The sequence below is a fragment of the Equus przewalskii genome, chromosome 1 (genome assembly GCF_037783145.1).
Source record: "Equus przewalskii isolate Varuska chromosome 1, EquPr2, whole genome shotgun sequence".
NCBI lineage: Eukaryota > Metazoa > Chordata > Mammalia > Perissodactyla > Equidae > Equus > Equus przewalskii.
Window position 1 is genome coordinate 82770080 of NC_091831.1, and position 19760 is coordinate 82789839.

Below are 19760 nucleotides of genomic sequence, written 5' to 3' on the forward strand. Positions count from 1 at the left end.
AAACTGAATTCAACGTTAATCAGCTTAATATTGATATTCTTTTTTCTGTTTGTTCTATGATAACACTAGATAAAATGTAAGAGAAGAGAAATTCACCCAGTTCGATTTTGTGTTTCTGTAGGGTTATCTCAAGCTCACTGTACTGACAAAGACCAGAAATAGGCACGTGTTTTTGATCCAAGCTCTTTGCTCTGGAAGCACTGCTGAGCTTTATGGAAGATTTGAGACTGGTGACTGTTGGTGGGGATTAATATGGATTTCAGTCTACTCATCTGTGTGCTGGGGAGAGCTTACTGATATGTGTGTGTGTGTGTGTGTGTGTGTGTGTGTGTGTGTTTATATAAAGAGAATAGGTCATTTGGGTGCAGGGCCATTCACATGTTTACTTGGTGGAATGCAGTGATAGCATATTTAAATAAATAAGAGTGTCTTCAGTTATTGAGGGGTATCTCAGAATTATCTGACAACATTTCTAAAGGAAATTCATTTAAATTGTCCTTAGTTAGGATTGTATCACTTTAAACGTTTTCAAGCATGCGTTTGGGAGGCAGAAGCTTGGGCGTCATTCTTAGTGGTTCTCAGTAAACAGTGAGGCCTTCAGCTTCTCAAGTCTACTTCCATCACTGACGTCCGTCACCTCAGTACCAGTCACAAGGCCACTGCTGTCCTTCTCTTAAAAAAGAGATGTTTTTTCCCTTTGTCAAAGTAGAATTTTCAAAACATGAAACCATGTCAAAGATTTTATTCAACTTATTAATTAATGAAGGAACCAGGAAGGTGGCAAAGGTCATTCAGAGAACATTTTGGGGGTCTAGATTTTTATGGGCATCTTGAACCAATAGAGTAAGAATCCTAGGTTGGGTTGAACGAGCCTGATTAGTGTCCGACAGGCAATAACAAGGATCTTTGGTGTTACCTTTTCTATCAGACAGAAATTATTTGTATCATGACTGGAAATGTAAATTAACATGTAATTTACTAAGTCGAAGACTTTTAATCAACATTAAACAACGATTTGAACAAAGTACAGTTTCTCTACATAAATAATCCTTGGGAGGGCCTGTTAAGTATCATCCTCAGATAACATTGAAAGGACGTGCCGCCTACCTTTCTGCCTTACTTCTGTGTTTCAAATAATCTTTCCTAACATCCTATATCTCAAAGCTTTAAAATATATAAAACATTAACTTTTAGATTCAGATTATGGTAAGCCCATTTCTTTTGCAGGTAGCTAATGGAAAGACCAGATAAAAAATACTCTAGGTTTTAAGCAGTGAGAGGAATGTTACATGACCTTACAGGCCTATTATGGCAAAGATTAGAAAAGAAAAAACTGCTTATCCTATGGGAGGACTTTCTGTAGATTGAACATGAACTCTTTGAAGACAGGCTCTGTAGTTAATTCTTACCCATTTGATATTGAAGCCCCCGTACCTAAGCCAGCAGAAGTGTAGCATTAACAGAATTGAGTGACTGGGTGACAGTGAGTGAATAAATGAGTCATGATATGTCAGAGCTGTGAAGACTCCGTTTGTCTAATAGAAATCCCTTTGCGTTGTGTGTTTGACCAGGTGAACAGCAGTTGTGTGCTGGCCCCGAGATACTAATCAGACCTTCTACCTGACTCCCAGGACACAAGGCTCAGTACCTGCGGAAGCCTTCTAGCCATCCCTTCCGGGCATGGGGACAACATGTCTGCACCCAGGAAAGCTGCAGCAGACTCTAGTAAGTTCTCAAGCATCGCACCCTGGCGGGGGTTGTGGGGACAGAAGGAGCCGGAGCAGTGCTCCTCAGACTGAGAGACTGCATGGGAACTGCCTGTGGATCTGCTGACCTGCAGATTTGGGGTCATGGGGTCCGTGGCGGGGCCCAAGACCCTGCATTTCCAACAAACCATCACACTTAGAGAAGCAAGGATCAGCCTCATGTTTTATTTTGCTCTTTTCAAATAGCATTATTTTCCAATTATAAACGTCATATATATTTATTGAGGCGAGTTTAGAAATCACAAAATACAGAGAAGAAGGTTTTTGGTACTTAATGCTAATGGGGTGTTTTAATTAGATGCCAGCTGTCTCCCAGCTGACTCATGTTGTCACTGTCTTGCCTCAAGCATTAACAGCTTGCCGTCATTCTTCAACATTTCTTTTATACCGTTGTGCTCACATCCTGGTCCCTTGTCCCCCTGCCCTCCTTGTAATCAGTGTTGCTCCCTCCTCTGGAGGTTTCAGCCAGGCTCCTTCGCTGGCCTGCACTGCGACTCCAGAAGTCCTGGTCCTGTGTTCGCTCTGCAAGGCCTGGAGGCAGCTTGCTTTCTCATTCTGATGCTACTTATCTACAGCACGTGTGTTGCTTCCAGGTTTTTTTCCTTCTATTATAGACGTTACTCTTGACAAGATGTTACTATTTGTAGATCTTATGCTTTGGTTGAATTCTTTCTTTGGGACAAATTCTCAGGATTGGGATCCTAGAGCTAACGGGTTTGAGTTTTGTGTTACTTTTACTCTCTGTTACCGTATTATTTTCCAGAAGAGGCTAAGCACGCTAGGCAGTGCACCAGTTATACTGTAACCTCCCCGGCATCTGGTATCATCGTGGCAGGAAGAAATGATGCTGACTTAGTCGTTATGAAATGGTGCCTTGAGCTTTCTTTAGTTTTTATTTCTCTGGTTACTATCCAGGATTATTTATTTCAGTTTGTGTAACTTGATTTTTAAAGAAATCTGCTTGACGCTTTTTCCTTTTTGAGCTAACTGTGCACTAACAATTCTGTCAATTAATTATTGTCTGACTTTCTACTCAAGAATCTGATGAAATTGTAAATTTTACTGGAGTCTTCTAAAATATAATTTTGACTCAGCTTCTTTCTTATTTTATGCCCTAAACACTCCATGCCTTTATTTTAGCTTCCATGAAAAGGACCAAAACAGCACACAAAAAGATAGTTGAGGCACTCATTTTCTTTAGACACTCGCAAATTAATATGCAAGTGGCCAAACTGGATGGGTTTCCTTATAAGACATTGCAATGAAAGTAGCAATTTTCGTATTTTATTGGAAGAACTTTTTAGACCCTAAATATATTTTTCTGTATTCAAAAAGTACTACATTGTATTACGGCAGTTTATAGTTTTGTTCTTTATTGCCACTTAGTGAATGGTCTCTTTTCTCAAGGAAAGAGAATGCTTTGCAAAATTGAAAAGTTAGCTATATGGATGAATTTAAAATCTAAAATAAGAGAGAAACAGACAGACAGAGCAAGCCCCAGATTACTTTAAATGAATTAAAATTCTTAGCCATGCAGTTCCAAAATCACTTATTAAAAGCATTTATAGTTTTCATGCACTTCCAGCTGGAATTGTATTCTCTTGTCTGTGCTCCCACAACACTTTATTTATGTCTTTATTAGAGTGCTTGTCTATTGTCTCATATTACAGTTATTTTTCTATTTCTTTTTTTTCTGTTTTTTTGAGGAAGATTAGCCCTCAGCTAACTACTGCCAGTCCTCCTCTTTTTGCTGAGGAAGCCTGGCCCTGAGCTAACATCCATGCCCATCTTCCTCTAGTTTATACGTGGGACGCCTGCCACAGCATGGCTTGCCAAGCAGTGCCATGTCCACATCCGGGATCCGAACCAGCGAACTCCGGGCCACCAAGAAACGGAACGTGCGAACTTAACCGCTGTGCCACCGGGCTGGCCCCTATTTTTCTATTTCTTGCAGACTCCGTGAAGATAAAAGTTGTGCCTTCTGCCTCTTTGCTTGAGCAAGCTCAGTACTTGTAGTTGCAGATGTTTAGTAACTGTTGAGTTGAACATTATCTCAGAGCTGCTCTTAGTGGTGGGGGAGAACAGAAGAGGTGCTACTCATCTGTAGTTTTTACAATATGTTGACCTTTAAGAATAGACAGATTAGCAATTTTGCCTAACGGAAAATTTCTATTACCAAACAGATGGTTTGTGAGCCCTTAGGAAGGAACGAAGTGATCTTTAAGAACTGACAGTTTCACTAAGAACAAGACAGGTTAAACCAGCCTCTAACTGGAGCTGGCTAGAGCAGCCCCGGATTGTGAGGAAGCCCTCCTCATCCTGATGGGGTAGGCACTCTTCTTCCTGGCCACCCTAAGGTTAGGATGACCCAAACCACCAGAGCGCAGGGAATTCTTTGCTTGGAACACTTGGTGGCCCCAAAGCCTCCCCTGGAACCTTATTGCAAGACCAGAAAAATAAGTGCTGGAGCCTAGCAATGGTTGCTGAAATCAGAAATCATCCTTTTACGATTCTGAAATGGTGGAATGCACAGAGGACTCATTTACTAGTTTACCTAGTTTACTAGTCACCTAGATGTGCCTTTGGCAACATCCGTGTATATGAACATCCTCAGCCTTCTTCATGTTTCAGGCTCCTTTGAAACTTAACCATGATGACTTGAAATTTCTGGTGATCTTACAGCATCAGGACCAGTATTCTGAATTACACAGAACCATTAGGACCTGAGCTAGCTAGCCCAGGGTTTGTGCTACTCTCTGTCAATTCCTGAGTGTCCTGGAAGAGAACACAATGCTCATAGAAATGTCCACGACAGGACAGGCCACTAGGTTCTTTGTGCTGGTTCATCTCTAGTTCTTCCAGTAAACCCCACTTTTTCCTGAGGGATGTTTCTTTCTGACCTTCCCACTCATGTGTTGGAAAGAGGGCCACATTTGCATCTTGTACTTTTTAAGGCCCTCTAAGTTCATGTCTGCCTATCACTAAACTGGATGGGGTATTTAAAGGACTCACTGGCAAATACTTTTGGTACTGTGCCTTGTGTGGACAAAGTGACAGGCCACCTAGCTCCCAAATACTGTATTAACGTACAACAGGTACACAATCAGCCCACGCATCTTTCATGGCAGTCATGTCCTTCACTCCTAGTTCTGTGCTCTATCTAGAGCCATCCTGACTCTGGCCATTGGCCAAGGAGTCCCAATCCACAAGAAAGACTTATTGGATACCACACCAGGGGCTGCTACTAGGCTCAACTGGTACAGCATTGCTCACCAGTAGGAAGCATCCTGTAGGCAACCCAGACTCACTCAACTCCAGTGAAATCTCTTTCACCAGACCCTTCAGGACACTTGAAGACTGCTTTCTGGGTTCTTCCAAAATCACTGAAGTTATGAAGTTTGCTACCTTCCTACTACCAGTACTTCATCTGTTAACATTCTCCTTATCTTTCACTGTTCTTTACTGTCCCCTGATGACCATACCCAGCCCATGGGGCATTGCCATGCAGCCAGGACCTTTGGGATATGCTCCAAAAGAGCCTGCACCAAGGCTGCTCCAGTGCCTGAGCCAAGGAGAAAGGCTAGATACCAGAGGAGTTCATAGGAACTTGAGGCTCAAGGAGACTTTCTTGGAGGCAGGATCTCAGATTGGGCAAAAATGGAACACCCTTGCCTTCTCCCAAGGCTAAGGGATCTAGGAATGAGTAGGATGGGAGAAGGGACTGTTCTGTCCACACCGGTTCTTAAACTTTCGTGTCTGCCTCTAAGCCACACATGTGGACACATAAACACGAGTCTTGGATGTCTTTTCATTTTTCATGGATCCCATTAATTTATGGCCTTATACACCTTTATGACTTAGTCCTGCTCTCCTAGCTTTCCACTTCATATTTCATTCCTTGAATTGATGCTTAGCACCCCATCTCCAGCTTTGACCTGTTACTTTCCTTCTTTGATCCTGATTTGGACTCTTCTTCTGGCCAAGTGATTGTCATGATTTTGGGAAAATGCCTTGTTCATTCTAGTCTATTAATCTAGAATCCATAATGGAAGGGTACTCCCCATCCACATAACAGAAAAGCTTTCCCCGTTGTCCAGCAGCTTTGCATTTGTCCAAACCTGGGAAAAGTACTCTGACTGCTAGAGAAACAAATAATACGATGGATCACACAGCGACAGTTGATGACAAAATTCATTATTTCATAGACATTTATCTAGTGCATGTTCTGGTCTGGGCACTGTATTCTGGGTTGGGAATAGGGAAGTAGATAAAGCATAGTCTCTCCAAGGAGATTACAATATACTGTGGAAGTTTGTATGTAGGTAAATTGTAATACAAATGGTAATCCTTTAATAGTCCTATGGGGAAAGTGCCATAGTAAAGTAATCTCAGCAGATCTGGAAAGGGAACTAAACAAGGTGAAATATAGTAGGAATAAAATTAAAGCTTTTTGTTTGTATATTAAAAATTCAGCTCTAGAGGGATATGACCAGGTAAACTGTGCTTAAAATATATTCAGGAGACAAGGACCTAAGAGATCCTTGCACTAAAATGTGGCAGATCGAGCATGTGCTTTAGTGTGCGCTGCCTCTCCAGATCTAATGAAGGAATGAAGAGATGTAAACCCAGCAGAACATCCTAGTAGGAGAAGAGACAGCAGCCAATGAAAAAGGCTCACCATTTCGGGAAATGGAAAGCAGATGGACAATGACTTTTGCAGAGTGGAGGAGAAGAAACCTGGAGCTTTTTATTTTTTGAGGAGCTAATTATTAAAGAGAAATTCCCAGACTGAAGGAAATGAGTTTTTAGATTGAGACTAAGTTGAAGTATCCAACAAAGTGAAAGGAAAAAGAGACACCACACATTATTTTGAAAGTTCCAAACAAGGGAAAAGATCTTAAAGCTTCCAGTGAGGGAGAATAAAACAGGTCACATGTTTTCTAGAATCAGAATAGCATCAAATTATCAGTTTATCAAACTATGTCACTGGAAGCTGGAATAAAGCATTTCCCAGACATGAAGTGAATCCGTCACGTTGATTTTCAGTGTAGAACAAGTAAGGACTCTAAGGGAGTGGGATGAGGAACGAGGGATGGTTACCCTGGAGAAGAGAAGCTAACAGCGGATGTTGTAGTTGTGTACAAATGTGCCAAGAGCTCTGGTGAAAGGACCCGTTCTGTGGTGCTCCAGAGTGCGGAGGTGGGATCCGGCATGCAGAGTGAGACCGTCTGAGCTTGTTAGTGGCCTGTGCTCTTCCCTGATGGTCATTATTGTCAGATACAGACCTGTCAGCTTTGAATTTAATTATCTAAGAAAATCTCTTGAGGGATTGTTAGACTATTTAATGCAAAATCTAACAGGATAATATGATGCCATTATGATAATAAATAACATTTTGTTGTATAAATTACTAGAGAGGAAGCTGTCTGGCATAAGCAAAAAAAAAAAACCAAAATGGGTCAGTAAGTCTAGCAAGTTTTTGTTTTAGTAAAAAATACTCTAAACAGAGCCCTGCCTTCCTTTAGAGAAGGTAGGTTATTTAAAAAGTGCAACGTCTAGTAAACTTGAGGGTTCTTCATTTACTCGGATCAAATTTTGAAAGCTTAAAATTTGACACAATTCTCAAAAGCATCATAGACAAGTAGACGCAATCCTTTTTTTCTAAAGGTTAAAATCGTATACGCTTGAAAAATCACTCTGCATTATAGTGTCAGTTCACTTAGCTACATTATATTAGAGAAGACCCATACAAATGTAGAAAGGACCTGTCTCAAATAGTTTATTCAAGTCATTAAATAATCAGGGAACAGTGAGAGGATAAAACTGGTTGAAAGAACATTTTGAGGAACAGAGTATGTATTGCCCACTAGCAAAGGCATTCTGAAATAAGTTTGCTCAATTAGAAATAAAACTGACGAATGTTCTACAGGGCATTGAAGCGGTGACCTTTTCTGTCACACAGACATCCTAACAAAATGATATTATTAAATTAATAACTTTACTTCTGATAGAACTTAACAAACGTATGACCCACCACTTTGGTTCTTTAAAGATTGTTTATACCTAATTGTGTTGTTCCTCACCAACTGTTTTGACTGGGTACAGCTTCTTCAAGTTTGAAAGCCTTGGAAAGGGCATCAGGATAGAAATTAGGGGATATAGGGTAGCCCCTGAAAATCTAGGACAGGAGTCAGTGGTGAACACAGGCAGAGATGGACTGCTAGAATGAGAGAATTATTGGGAGGCTGCTTAGAATTCCATTTTATGGATGTTCCCTAATTAATTAATTTTAATCTTTTTATTGAGGTATATTGGCTTATTATATGAATTTCAGGTGTACATCATATTTTGACATCTGTATAGACTGTGTAGTGTTCACCACCAAAAGTCTAGTTTCCATCCGTCACCATACCCCTTCTCCCTCCCTCCGCCCCCTTCCCCTCTGGTAACCAGCAGTCAGTTCTCCATATCTATGTGTTTGTCTATCTTCCACATATGAGTGAAATCATAATGGTATTTGTCTTTTTCCGTCTGACTTATTTCACTTAACATAATACCCTCAAGGTCCATCCATGTTATTGCAAATGGCAAGATTTCATCTTTTTTTTTTATAGCTGAGTAGTATTCCATTGTGTGTGTCTATATATACATCTATCTACCTGTCTATCTATCTGTCTGTCTGTCTATCTCATATCTTCTTTATCTATTCATCAGTTGATGGACACTTAGGTTGCTTCCTAGTCTTGGCTATTGTGAATAATGCTGCAGTGAACATAAGGGTACATATGTCTTTTTGAATTAGTATTTTCATGTTTTTGGATAAATACCCAGAAGTGGAATAGCTGGATCATATGGTAGTTCTATTTTTATTTTTTTGAGGACTCTCCCTACTGTTTTCCATAGTGGCTGCACTGGTTTATATTCCCACCAGCAGTGTTTGAGGGTTCCCTTTTCTCTGCATCTTCTTTAGCACTTTTTATTTCTTATCTTTTTAATAATAGCCATTCTGATGGGCATGAGGTGATATCTCATTTTTGATTTGCATTTCCCTAATAATTAGTGATGTTGAACACTTTTTCATGTGCCTGTTGGCCATCTGTATATCTTTGGAAAAAATGTCTGTTTCTATCCTCTGCCCATTTTTTGATTGGGTTGTTTTTTTGTTGTTGAGTTGTGTGAGTTCTTGATATATTTTGGATATTAACCTCTTATCAGATATATGGTTAGCAAATATCTTCTCCCAATTCGTAGGTTGTCATTTCATTTTGTTGATGGTTTCCTTTGCTGTACAGAAACTTTTTAGTTTGATGTAGTCCCATTTGTTTATTCTTTCTTTTGTTTCCCTTGCTGGAGGTGCCTTAATTTATTCACTGTTTGATAATTGAAGGACATTTTGATTTTTTCCCCCATTTTTATTGTCCCAAACAGTACTACAATAAACATCCTTGTTCTTTGATCAGTTTTTACATGTGTATTTCTGTATGAGAGATATCGAGAAGAGAAATTTCTGGTTACAGTTTATGCAGGTTTAAAAGGGATTGAAACTATTTCAGTTTATAATCTTTAGCCTATTTCCCTAAACCCTCATTAACAGTGAATTTTATCCATTTTAATGGTTTTTTCCACCTGATGAGTTAAAGTGATATCCTATTGTTTTAATGTACATTTTCCTGAATGCCAGCAAGGTTGTCTGCTTTTTTGTTTATTGGCCATTCCATTTCATCTGAATTTTCTGTTCATATCTTCTGCTTTATTTTTTATTGAATTGTTTGCTTTTTTTTAATTTGTAGGTTCTATATATTATAGCTAATAATCTTATCTTTGATAAATCTAAGGTCTTCTCCCAGGCTCTAGCTTGTCTTTTTGTTTTTTGTATTTTTATTGAAATACTGTCCCAATATGGTTTATTTTATATGCATGTAATAAAGTACTCACAAGTTTATAAGCTCAAGAGATTTTTGTAAAGTGACTGCACCTTGTGTAACCAGCACCCAGATCAAGAAGCGGGACATTACCAGAATCCCAGTATACTGTTCATGTCCCCTTTCAATCATATCCCTTTCTTGAAGGATAACTCCTGTCCTCAGTTCTAATACAATAGTTTAGTTTTCTATACTTTTGGACTTTATATAAATTGGATCATATTTATTGTACTCTTTTGAGTCTGACTTCTTTTGCTTAAGGCTATGTTTGTGAGATTCAAACATGTTGCTGTATCTAGTTGCGATTTGTTCATTCTTATTGCTGAGTAATATTCTATTCAATGAATATACTACAGGTTATTCATCCATTCTATTTTAGGTGGACACAGAGTGTTACTAGTCTTTGGCTATTATAAATGGTACTGCCATGAACATTCCTGTAAGTGTCTTGGTGAATATATGCACTTATTTAGGTTGGGGATATGCATAGGAGTGGAATTGCTAGGTCATAAAGTATGCATCTGGTAAGCTTTAGTAAATGTTGCCTGGTAATTTTCCAAAGTGATTAACCAACCAGCGGTGTTTGAAAGTTTCCTTTGCTCCACATCCTCGTCAAAACTTGGTATTATTTGTATTTTTCATTTAGTCAATCTACTGGTTGTGTAGTGGTATTACATTGTGGTTTTAATTTCTATTTCCCTGTTGACTGGTGAAGTTGAGCACTTTTTCATGTGAGTGTTGGCCACTTGGATATCCTTCTTTATCTGTTCTTTTCTCTGTTTTGTCTGTTCAAATACTTTTTCTATTGAGTAGTCTGATTTTTTTTCTTACTCGTGTGTAAGTTCTTTATATATCCTCTGCATGAGTCTGCTATAGGATATATGTGTTGTAAATATCTTTTACCACTCTATGGTTTGGCTTTTTACTTTCTTAATGGTGTCTTTTGGTGAACAGAAATTCTTAATTTTAAGGGAGTCCAGTTTTTCAATATTTCCTTTATGGCTAGCGTTTATCTAAGAAATATTCACTTTCTCGAAGGTCATGAAGATATTTTCCTGTATTTTCTCCTAAAAGCTTTCTCGTTTAACCTTTGAAATTTACATCTATGATCTTTCTGGAATTGAGTTTTGATTATGGATATCCAATTGAACCAGCACCACGTATTGAAAGACCAGTTTTTGTATATTCATGAGGCATATTGATATCATTTCTTCCAATATTTTTGTCTGTTCTTGATAGCAGAATAATTCTGGTGTCATAAAATATTTTGAGAAGTATTCTTTATCCTTTATTTTCTGAAATAGTTTATGTAGAATTGGCGTTATTCCTGAAATGTTTAGTATAAGTGTGAAATCATACAGGTCTGGAGGTTATTTGTATGTCTCTTGCAAGATTTTCAATCCAAATTCAATTGCTTTATTTGGATTTTCTATTTCTTGTTGTGTCTGTGTTTAAAATTTGTGTGTTTGCATTGATGAAAGAAATCAAAGGGACCCAAATAAGTGGAAAGTTATGCCATGTTCATGGATTGGAAGGATTAATATTGTTAAAATGTCTCTATTACCCAAAGTCATCTATAAATTCAATGCAATCCCTATCAATGTTCCCATGGAACTTTTTACAGAAGTAGAAAATACAATCCTAAAATTTATATGGAACCACAAAAGTCCCTAAATAGCCAAAGCAATCCTGAAAAAGAAGAACAAAGCAGGAGACATCACACTTCCTTATTTCAAGCTCTAGTATAAAGCCATGGTAATCAAAACAGTATGATACTGACATAAAAACACACACGTAGATCAATGGAATGGAATTGAGAGCCTAGAAATAAACTCACACATAAATGATCAACTAATATTTGACAAGGGAGCCAAGAATACTCAATGGAGAAAAGACAGTTCCTTCAATAAAGGCTGCTGAGAAAATTGGATATTCAGATGTAAAAGAATGAAACAAGACCCATATCTTACACCACTCACAAAAATTAACTCGAAATGGATTAAAGACTTAAATGTAAGACTGGAAACCTTAAAACTCCTAGAAGAAAACATAGTATAAAATCTCCCTGATGTGGATCTTCGCAATGATTTTTTTTGGATATGACACCTAAAGCACAAGCAACAGAATAAAAAATAAACAAGTAGGACCACATCAAACTAAAGAGCTTCTGCACAGCAAAAGAAATAATCAACAAAATGAAAAGATAACCTTTGCAATGAGAAAAATTCTTTGCAAACCATATATCTGCTAAGGGGTTAATATGCAAAATGTATAAAGAACTCATGGAAAAATAGCAAAAAACCCAAATAATCCAATTAAAAAATGGGCAAAAGACCTGAGTAGACATTTTTCCAAAGAAGAGATACAAATGGCCAACAGGCACCTGAAAAGATGCTTAACATCACTAATCATTAGGGAAATGCAGAGCAAAACTACAGTGAGATAGCACCTCACGCCTCGCAGAATCGCTAGCATCAAAAAAACATTCACAGAGCTGTGTGTCAATTACTTCTCAATAAAACTTGGAGAAAATGTGATCAACGGATGAATGGATAAACAAAATGTGGCATACCATGCCATGGAATATTGCTCAACCTTAAAAGGAAGGAAATCCTGCCACTTGCTACAGCATGGATGCACCTGGAGGACATTGTGCTCAGTGAAATAAGCCAGTCGCAAAGGACAAATACTGTCGGATTCCACTGGTATGAGGCATCTAATGTAGTTAATTTCATAAAAGCAGAAAGTAGAATGGTAGCTCCCAGGGGCTAGGGGGAGGGGAAAAGGGAAGTTAGGTACAAAGTATCAGATTTGAAGATGAAAAAGTTCTGGAGATCTGTTTCACGACAATGTGCATATACTTAACACGACTGAACTGTACACTTAAAAATGGTTCAGGTGGTAAGTTTTATGTTATATGTTTTCTACTTGCTTTGTGCTGGTCTCAGCCTATCGATAACCCATGTTGTAGTTGTACTGGCCCTTGTGGTCTTATTATGACTGCAAGACGTCCTTTAACAATAGCCTTCAGGAAACTTTGGCAAAGTAAAGGTTTGTTACTTATAGGACCTGGAAATTACACAGCGCTCCTGGGACCACCCAGTGAGGTCGCATGCAGAGAGAGAGTACACAGGCCTGGGCCTCTGCTTGTGTCAGGGTTGAGGGTGGGGGCCTATGGTTTTTCGAACTCACTCTTTATTGCTGAATTTAAAACAAAGCAGCGGGAGTTTAAAGTGCAAGAAGAGAAAAAAGTGTCTCAAATAGTCACTTATCAAAATCAACCAAGGTCTCTAAAGCAAAGGAGCCTCTGTGGGGGAGGTGCTCTGGCTCTTCAATCCATTTTAAGTTAATTTTTGTGTATAGTGTAAGATAGTGGTCTACTTCCAGTCTTTTGCATGTGGCTGTCCAGTTTTCCCAACACCGCTTATCGAAGAGACTCTCCTTTCTCTGTTGTATGTTCTTGGTTCCTTTGTCATAGATTAGCTGTCACAGATTAGTGTGGGTTTATTTCTGTTCCATTGATCTGTGTGTCTGTTTTTCTGCCAATACCATACTATTTTCATTACTATAGTTTTGTAGTATAGTTTGAAATCAGAGAGTGTGGTACCTCCAGCTTTGTTCTTTTCTATCAGGATCGCTTTGGCTATTTGGGGTCTTTTGTGGTTCTATACAAATTTGAGGATTTTTTTGTTCTATTTCTGTGAAAAGTGCCATTGGGATTTTGATAGGGATTGCATTGAATCTGTAGATTGCTTTAAGTAATAATGGACATTTTAGCAATGTTGATTCTGGTAACCCATGAGCATGGAATATCTTTCCATTTCTTTGTGTCTTCTTCAATTTCTTCCAGTATAATCTTAGAGTTTTCAGTGTACAGGTCCTTGACCTCAGTGGTTAAATTTATTCCGAGCTATTTTATTCTCTTTGTTACGATTGTAAATGGCATTGTGTCTTAAGTTACTCTTTCTGCTATTTTGTTGTTAGTGTATAGGAATGCCACAGATTTCTGTATATTGGTCTTGTACCCTGCAACTATACTGTATTCATTTATTATTTGTAACAGTTTTTGGTGGGGTGTTTAGGGTTTTCTGTATATAAAACCATATTGCTCACAAATAGTGACAGTTGTCCTCCTTCCTTTCCGGTTTGGATGCTGTGTATTTCTTTTTCTTGCCTGATTGCTCTGGCTGGGACTCCTGGTGTGCTCTGCGGAGGAACCTTTATTGTTCTATGGATGTCTTACTTGTTGTAGCTTACAGGGGAGAGACAAAGGGAACAGCTCATGCTGCTGTGATGCTGACGTCACTCTGAAATGGATGCCTCTTTGAAGTGGATGCCTGGACAGTCGAAGCTTAAGTCAGGCACTTGCATTAGAAAGAACAAAATAATCTGTCAGGGCTTCCACTCCACTACCACAATAAAGAAAAACTGTGGAGCAGATACTGTTGTTGGAAAATCATCGTTTTGCATCCATGGTAAAAGACTGACTCAGGCTAAAAGCAACCATAGATGCTAAATCTAGGTGGAAATTTTGATGAAGAGCAGGAAGTGTGTATGGTTGAATGTCTCTCCCCACAGTTACTTGTTAATTGTGAGAGAGGATAAAATGAAACAAAACAGTGATTGTATAGGAGAAAAGTTGGACAGCACCTTCCATTAGTGGTTCAAATTCATGTCACCAGTGAGGTAGAGATGGACAGTGAAATCTTTCAGACGTGAAACCCTGAGAAAGGAATATCGCCTGTGTGGTACTCCAATTGAGAATGACTAACCTGAATTTACTCGTGAGAAGACCTCAGATAAAACTAAAATAAGGAGCATTCTGTTAAAAACAAAAAACAGTAGGGCAGAAGGACTGTATTTTATTAAAATGCCTATATCAAAAAAAAAATTTGTCTTTGAAGAAATTTGTTTATTTCCTTAAATTGTTGATTTTGTTAGCATAGTCTTCGATAGTATTTCTTCACTGTCCATTTAATGTCTGTAGGATCTGTATGAAGTCTCCTCTTTTACCTTCCTCCCAGGCAGTGCACACCTTGGTAACTTTTAACTCTGTTTTCTTCACCAAATTCCTCTGACTTTCATGCCCTGTATATGTGCTGTCTTAATTCCACATGTATATTGTTATTATCATTCTTTCAGACTATCAGCATTTAATTGACTTGACCTACGTATTTACCATTTTTGTTTTTCTGTATGCCTTTGACCTTTCATGTGAGTTTTTTTTTCCTTTTGCTTGAAAATACCCTTTACTATTTCCTTTAGGGCAGGCCTGCTTCTTATGAAGTCTCTCAGTTTTGCTGTGTCTTCAAATATATATATTTCCACCTTTGTACTTGTAGGATATTTCCCCTGGGTGTAGAATTCTAGTCTGGCAGTTATTTTATTTCAACAGTGTCTTCTGGTTTCCATTGTTGCTATTGAGAGGTCAACTTCAGTCTGATTGTTGCTTCTTTAAAGGTAATTTGTCCTCTTTTGGGGGAAAAAAATCTCAGTCTTTATCTTCTCACATATTATTTCTGTCTTGTCTCTGTCCTCTCCTTCTCAGATTCCAATTTTACCCATATAGACCTTCTTACTCTATCCTCTATTTCTTCCCTTCTATTCTGTATTTTCCATGTTTTGTCACTCCATGTTTCTTCTGACTTTTTTTCAGGTAACTAATTTTCTGTTTAGCTCTATGCAATGTGCTGTTAAACTCACCACTGATATCTTAGTTTCAGTAGTTATATTTTTTTAGTATTAATCTTTCTATTGGGTTCCTTTTTAATCACAGAAGTCTTTCATTCACTTCCTTTCCAAAATTTTCAATTTGTCTTTTATGCTTTAAACATAGAACTTGTAAAGTCTCTATCTGTTAATGCCAATATCTGGAACTCCTATCTGTCTGTTTGTGTTACATGTCGTTTCTCTGGCTTGAGTGTTGAGAATATATTGGATGGATAATAAGAGTGGAAATAGAGAGGCTTGTGAAAAGGCTGTGGCAGTAATTAAGACACATGGTGGACAGTGGTAGAAAAGGAAACTGGTATCAGGAGGTCAAAACAGTGAGGTTGCTGATGAGTCACACATCAGGGATAAGTGAGAGCCATATGTAAAAGAAGATTAGTTAGTTCTCAAGTTGCATAACTGCATATTGGTGTCATGACCTTTCACTGAGGAAAGAACAGTGGGAGAGGATCAGTTGTTGTTGGAGGTGATGGTTATCTTGTGGGGGATATCATGGGAATTATGAGTTAAAATTTAGTTATAATAAAGTCGGGATGATTGTGAGATAGCCAAGTGGAGCTGTAGGGTAAGAGATTTTCTCTGCAGGAGATAGTTGACATGTCTGTGCCAGAGATATACATTTGTGGTTCATTTGTGTATGAATATAGTTGAAGACTTGGGTATGGATGAGATCACCCAGGGAGAAATTGTCCATCTTGAGGAGAGAACAGTTCTTAGAATTGCAGCATTTAATATCTAGGTGGAGGAAGATGATCTGGCAAAGGTGATAGAGAATGAGCTATGGGATGATTGGAGAAACTCCAGGAGTGGCGTCCCATGGAAACCAAGATGGGACTATTTTAATAGGGAGGTGTTGGTCAACAGCGTGATCTGCTTGCTTCTGAGAGATAAGAAAAAAAGGAATTTTTAAAAAACTAGTTGGATTTAGTGGCACTGAGGTCATTGGTAACTTTGGGGAGGACCATTTTATTTCTGTGTTGGGGCCAGAATCTCGATTGGAGTGGGATGAAGAGTAAGTGGGAGGTGATGAAATGAAGACAGTAAACAGTTGAGACAGCTCTTTCAAGAAATGCTTCTATGAAGAGAAAGGAAAATGGGCTGCCATCTCGAGGAGATTGTGAGGATGAAGGATTACTTTCTAAAATGTGAGTGAGATCTATGTGAGAGGGAGAAGTTGAATAGGCTAGAAAGAGAAAGGACAGGGTCGGGATATGGATCCAAAGCCTAAAGGTGATAGCGAACCTGAAGTGAGTTTGCTCACCTGTTACGCAGCAAGCCAATCTCTGACACTGGGTGTAGTGGAAGAAAGTAGGAATTTTGTTATTGCACAGTGCTGAGCAAGGAGAAAGGGCAGCTAACACTGAAACCCAAACTCCCCGAAAAGCTAAAAGTAAGGGTTTTTATTTGGGGTTTTAGGTAGGGAGGGGTAGCATATGGCCTTGCTGGTCAGAGCTGTCCCACCAGCCTGTCTTTGACCTTGAGACACTTGCAGAGAGGAGGGAGCCCGTGACCTTGCTGGTCAGCAGCTTTCCCACCAGCCTCTATCGCTTTTCGAGGAGGAGATAATGAATCCAGGTGCTTGTCCTTGGCGGTGTCTGCCTCCATGGAGGATAATGGATTCTGGAGCCAGGAAGCCAGGGAGTAAACAGGGAATGAGTGCTTTGGTTTTAACCCCATATATGCTGGGTTTAATGTAGGGAAGCTGATATCAGGGCCGGTATCAAATGGAAGGAATGGTTCCTGTGTTATCACACTAGGAAAAGAAGATCAGATGTGCTGAGGTGGTGGATTGGTCTGTTCTGTAGCAGGAATACAAGAGAATTCTACCTGATGGCTTTATTTTGTCTGTGAAGGGCAGGCTGGTCATCTGCGGAGAGGGAGGGGGAGGTATGGAAATGTTGGAGGCTTAGGAGGATCGGAATGATGTGAAATGAACTTTGGGAGGAGTGGGAGAGTAAGTTAATCCCCACATCTACTAGACCGCAGGGAAAGCCCATTAGCAGTTGATGTGTATTGGTCAGGATTAGGTACAGCTGTGAATAGCACAAAAACTAAAATACCAATGGCTTTAAAAAGTTGTAAGTTTATTTATCTCCCATGTAAAAGTCTGCAGTAGACAGTCCAGGCCTAGAATGTTGGCTCTGCTTTAAGAAGTTTTTTTTTTTTTTATTGAATATATTTGACATATAACATTGTAAAATTAACATGTAGGCATGTTAATTTGATATGTTTATATATTGTAGTATGATTGCCATTGTAGCAATATTTAGCACTCTTATCCCATTACACAATTGTCCCCTCTTTTTAATGGTTGGAATAATTAAGTTCTAGTCTCTTAGCAAGTTTGATGATTATAGTACAATATTGTCTATATTCATTACACTGTATGTTAAATCTCTCCAGCTTATTTACTTCTTCTTGCAAGTTTGTACCCTTAAACAACATCTATCTAATCCTCTGAAGATGTATGAGGACCAAGGCTGCTTCCAGCTTGCCTCTTAATCACCCTTAGGATGTTGTCCACATCCTCGTGGTCCCAATGAGGCTGTAGCCAGCACATCTGTAATTCCCAGCAGCATAATAGAAGCAGAAGATCAGAAGGGTAAAGGGCAAGTACAAGCTGTCTTTTAAGGAAGCTTCCTGGAAGCTGCTAGGATACTTCTCTTTCCATCCCACTGGCCAGAGCTTGGTCATAAAACCATTCTTAAGTGCAAGGAAAGCTGGGAATATGCTCTTTATTCTAGGCAGCCATGTGCCCAGCTAAAACTCTGGAGAGAATGCTATCCTGGGATAATTAGTTGTGTCTGCCAAAGTGATCATGAATTTTTAATGAATTGAAGCTGCCCTGTGGATTCATGCTTGGGTCCAAGGCACAGGGGAAGTGGGTTGATGAGTTCATTCAGTGTTGAGGTTTGGCCAGGTGGGTAATGAAGAGAAGTAATGAGCTTGTTTCAGGTTTTAAGACAACCACCCCAAACCAAAAAAACAAAAACTGACCACTTAGAAGTAAAAATAAATAAATAAAAATAAAATTCACTCATGTAACAATTAGATGGGTAAAGTACGTTAACAGACAATTTTGGAGATAATGAAAATAAGAATCCCACATATGTGATATAGTTTAAGGTATATTCAGAGGTAAATCTGTATCCTTAAATGCTTTTACTAATAAATAAGAAAGAAAATAAATTAACTATTTATCTCAAGATTTAGGAAAAGCATGAAGAATTTGAAGGTATTAATATCATATAAATGAGTTTAAAGACAGAAAACTAGAAAAATTAGCCAATAGCTATTTCTTTGAAAGAACAGAAAAAATCTAATGTAAATTGGTACAGCCACTATGGAAAACAGTATGGAGGTTCCTCAAAAAACTAAGAATAGAAATACCATATGATCCAGCTATTCCACTACTGGGTATTTATCCAAAGAATACAAACACACTAATTTAAAAACATATACGCACCCCCACATTCGTTGCAGAGTTATTCACAATAGCCAAGACTTGGAAGCAACCTAAGTGTCCATCAGTGGATGTACGGATAAAGAAGATGTGGTATATATACACAGTGGAGTACTACTCAGCCATAAAAAAGAGGAAATCTTGCCATTTGTGACAATATGGATGTACCTTGAGGGTATTATGATAAGTATAATAAGTCAGATGGAGAACGACAAATACTGTATGGTTTCACTCATATGTGGAAGATAAAAACAACAACAACAAACAAATACAGAGAACAGATTAGTGGTTACCAGAGGGGAAAGGGGTAAGGGGAGGGCAAAACAGCACATGTGTACAGTGACAAACGGAAACTAGATTTTTAGTGGTGAACACGATGTAGTATATAGAGAAGTCTAATTATAGTGATGTGCACCTGAAATCTATATAATGTTGTAAACCAATGTTATCTCAATAAAAAAACTAGCAAACTACTAAACCAAAGGCAAATAATTACACAAATTATACTTTAGAAGATGGCAGGGCAAACGTATGAAGGAAATTTAAGTTTTTTCTTCTTTTGTTTAAAAAAACTTTGGAATAATTTTGGATTTATAGACAAGTTGTAAAGATAGTACAGAGCATCTCCAGTCCCCTCGTCCAGTTTCCCTGTTGTGAGCATGTTATATTACAATGAGATGTCTGTCAACACTGACCTTTAAGAAACTGACCTTTGTCTATAAGTACTAACTAGATTCCAGGCTTTATTTGACTTTTACCATTTTTCCCCTTAATGTTCTCTTTCTGTTCCAGGATCCCATTCACGATATCACATTGTATTTAGGTGGTCTGTCTCCCCAGTCTCTTCTGGTCTGTGACAGTTTCTTGATCTTTCCTTGT

At 38.6% G+C, this 19760-nt stretch overlaps 1 protein-coding gene across 35 annotated transcripts in view; it reads left to right on the plus strand.

The window, feature by feature from the left end:
• PTPN20 (protein tyrosine phosphatase non-receptor type 20) overlaps positions 1 to 19760 on the plus strand; it is a 113158-nt gene that overhangs the window by 18810 nt on the left and 74588 nt on the right. For 28 of the 35 annotated variants that reach the window (XM_070616008.1, XM_070615888.1, XM_070615894.1 and 25 more), the window contains one exon: positions 1572 to 1725. Coding sequence is in view for 17 of the 35 variants with exons in the window: in XM_070615888.1 (XP_070471989.1) it covers positions 1692 to 1725 (34 nt within the window). In the remaining 18 variants the exon portion in view is untranslated. Of the gene's footprint in view, positions 1 to 121; positions 231 to 1571; positions 1726 to 19760 lie in introns of those variants that run through there. The other 7 variants (XM_070615900.1, XM_070615954.1, XM_070616017.1 and 4 more) reach the window with 2 other exon arrangements.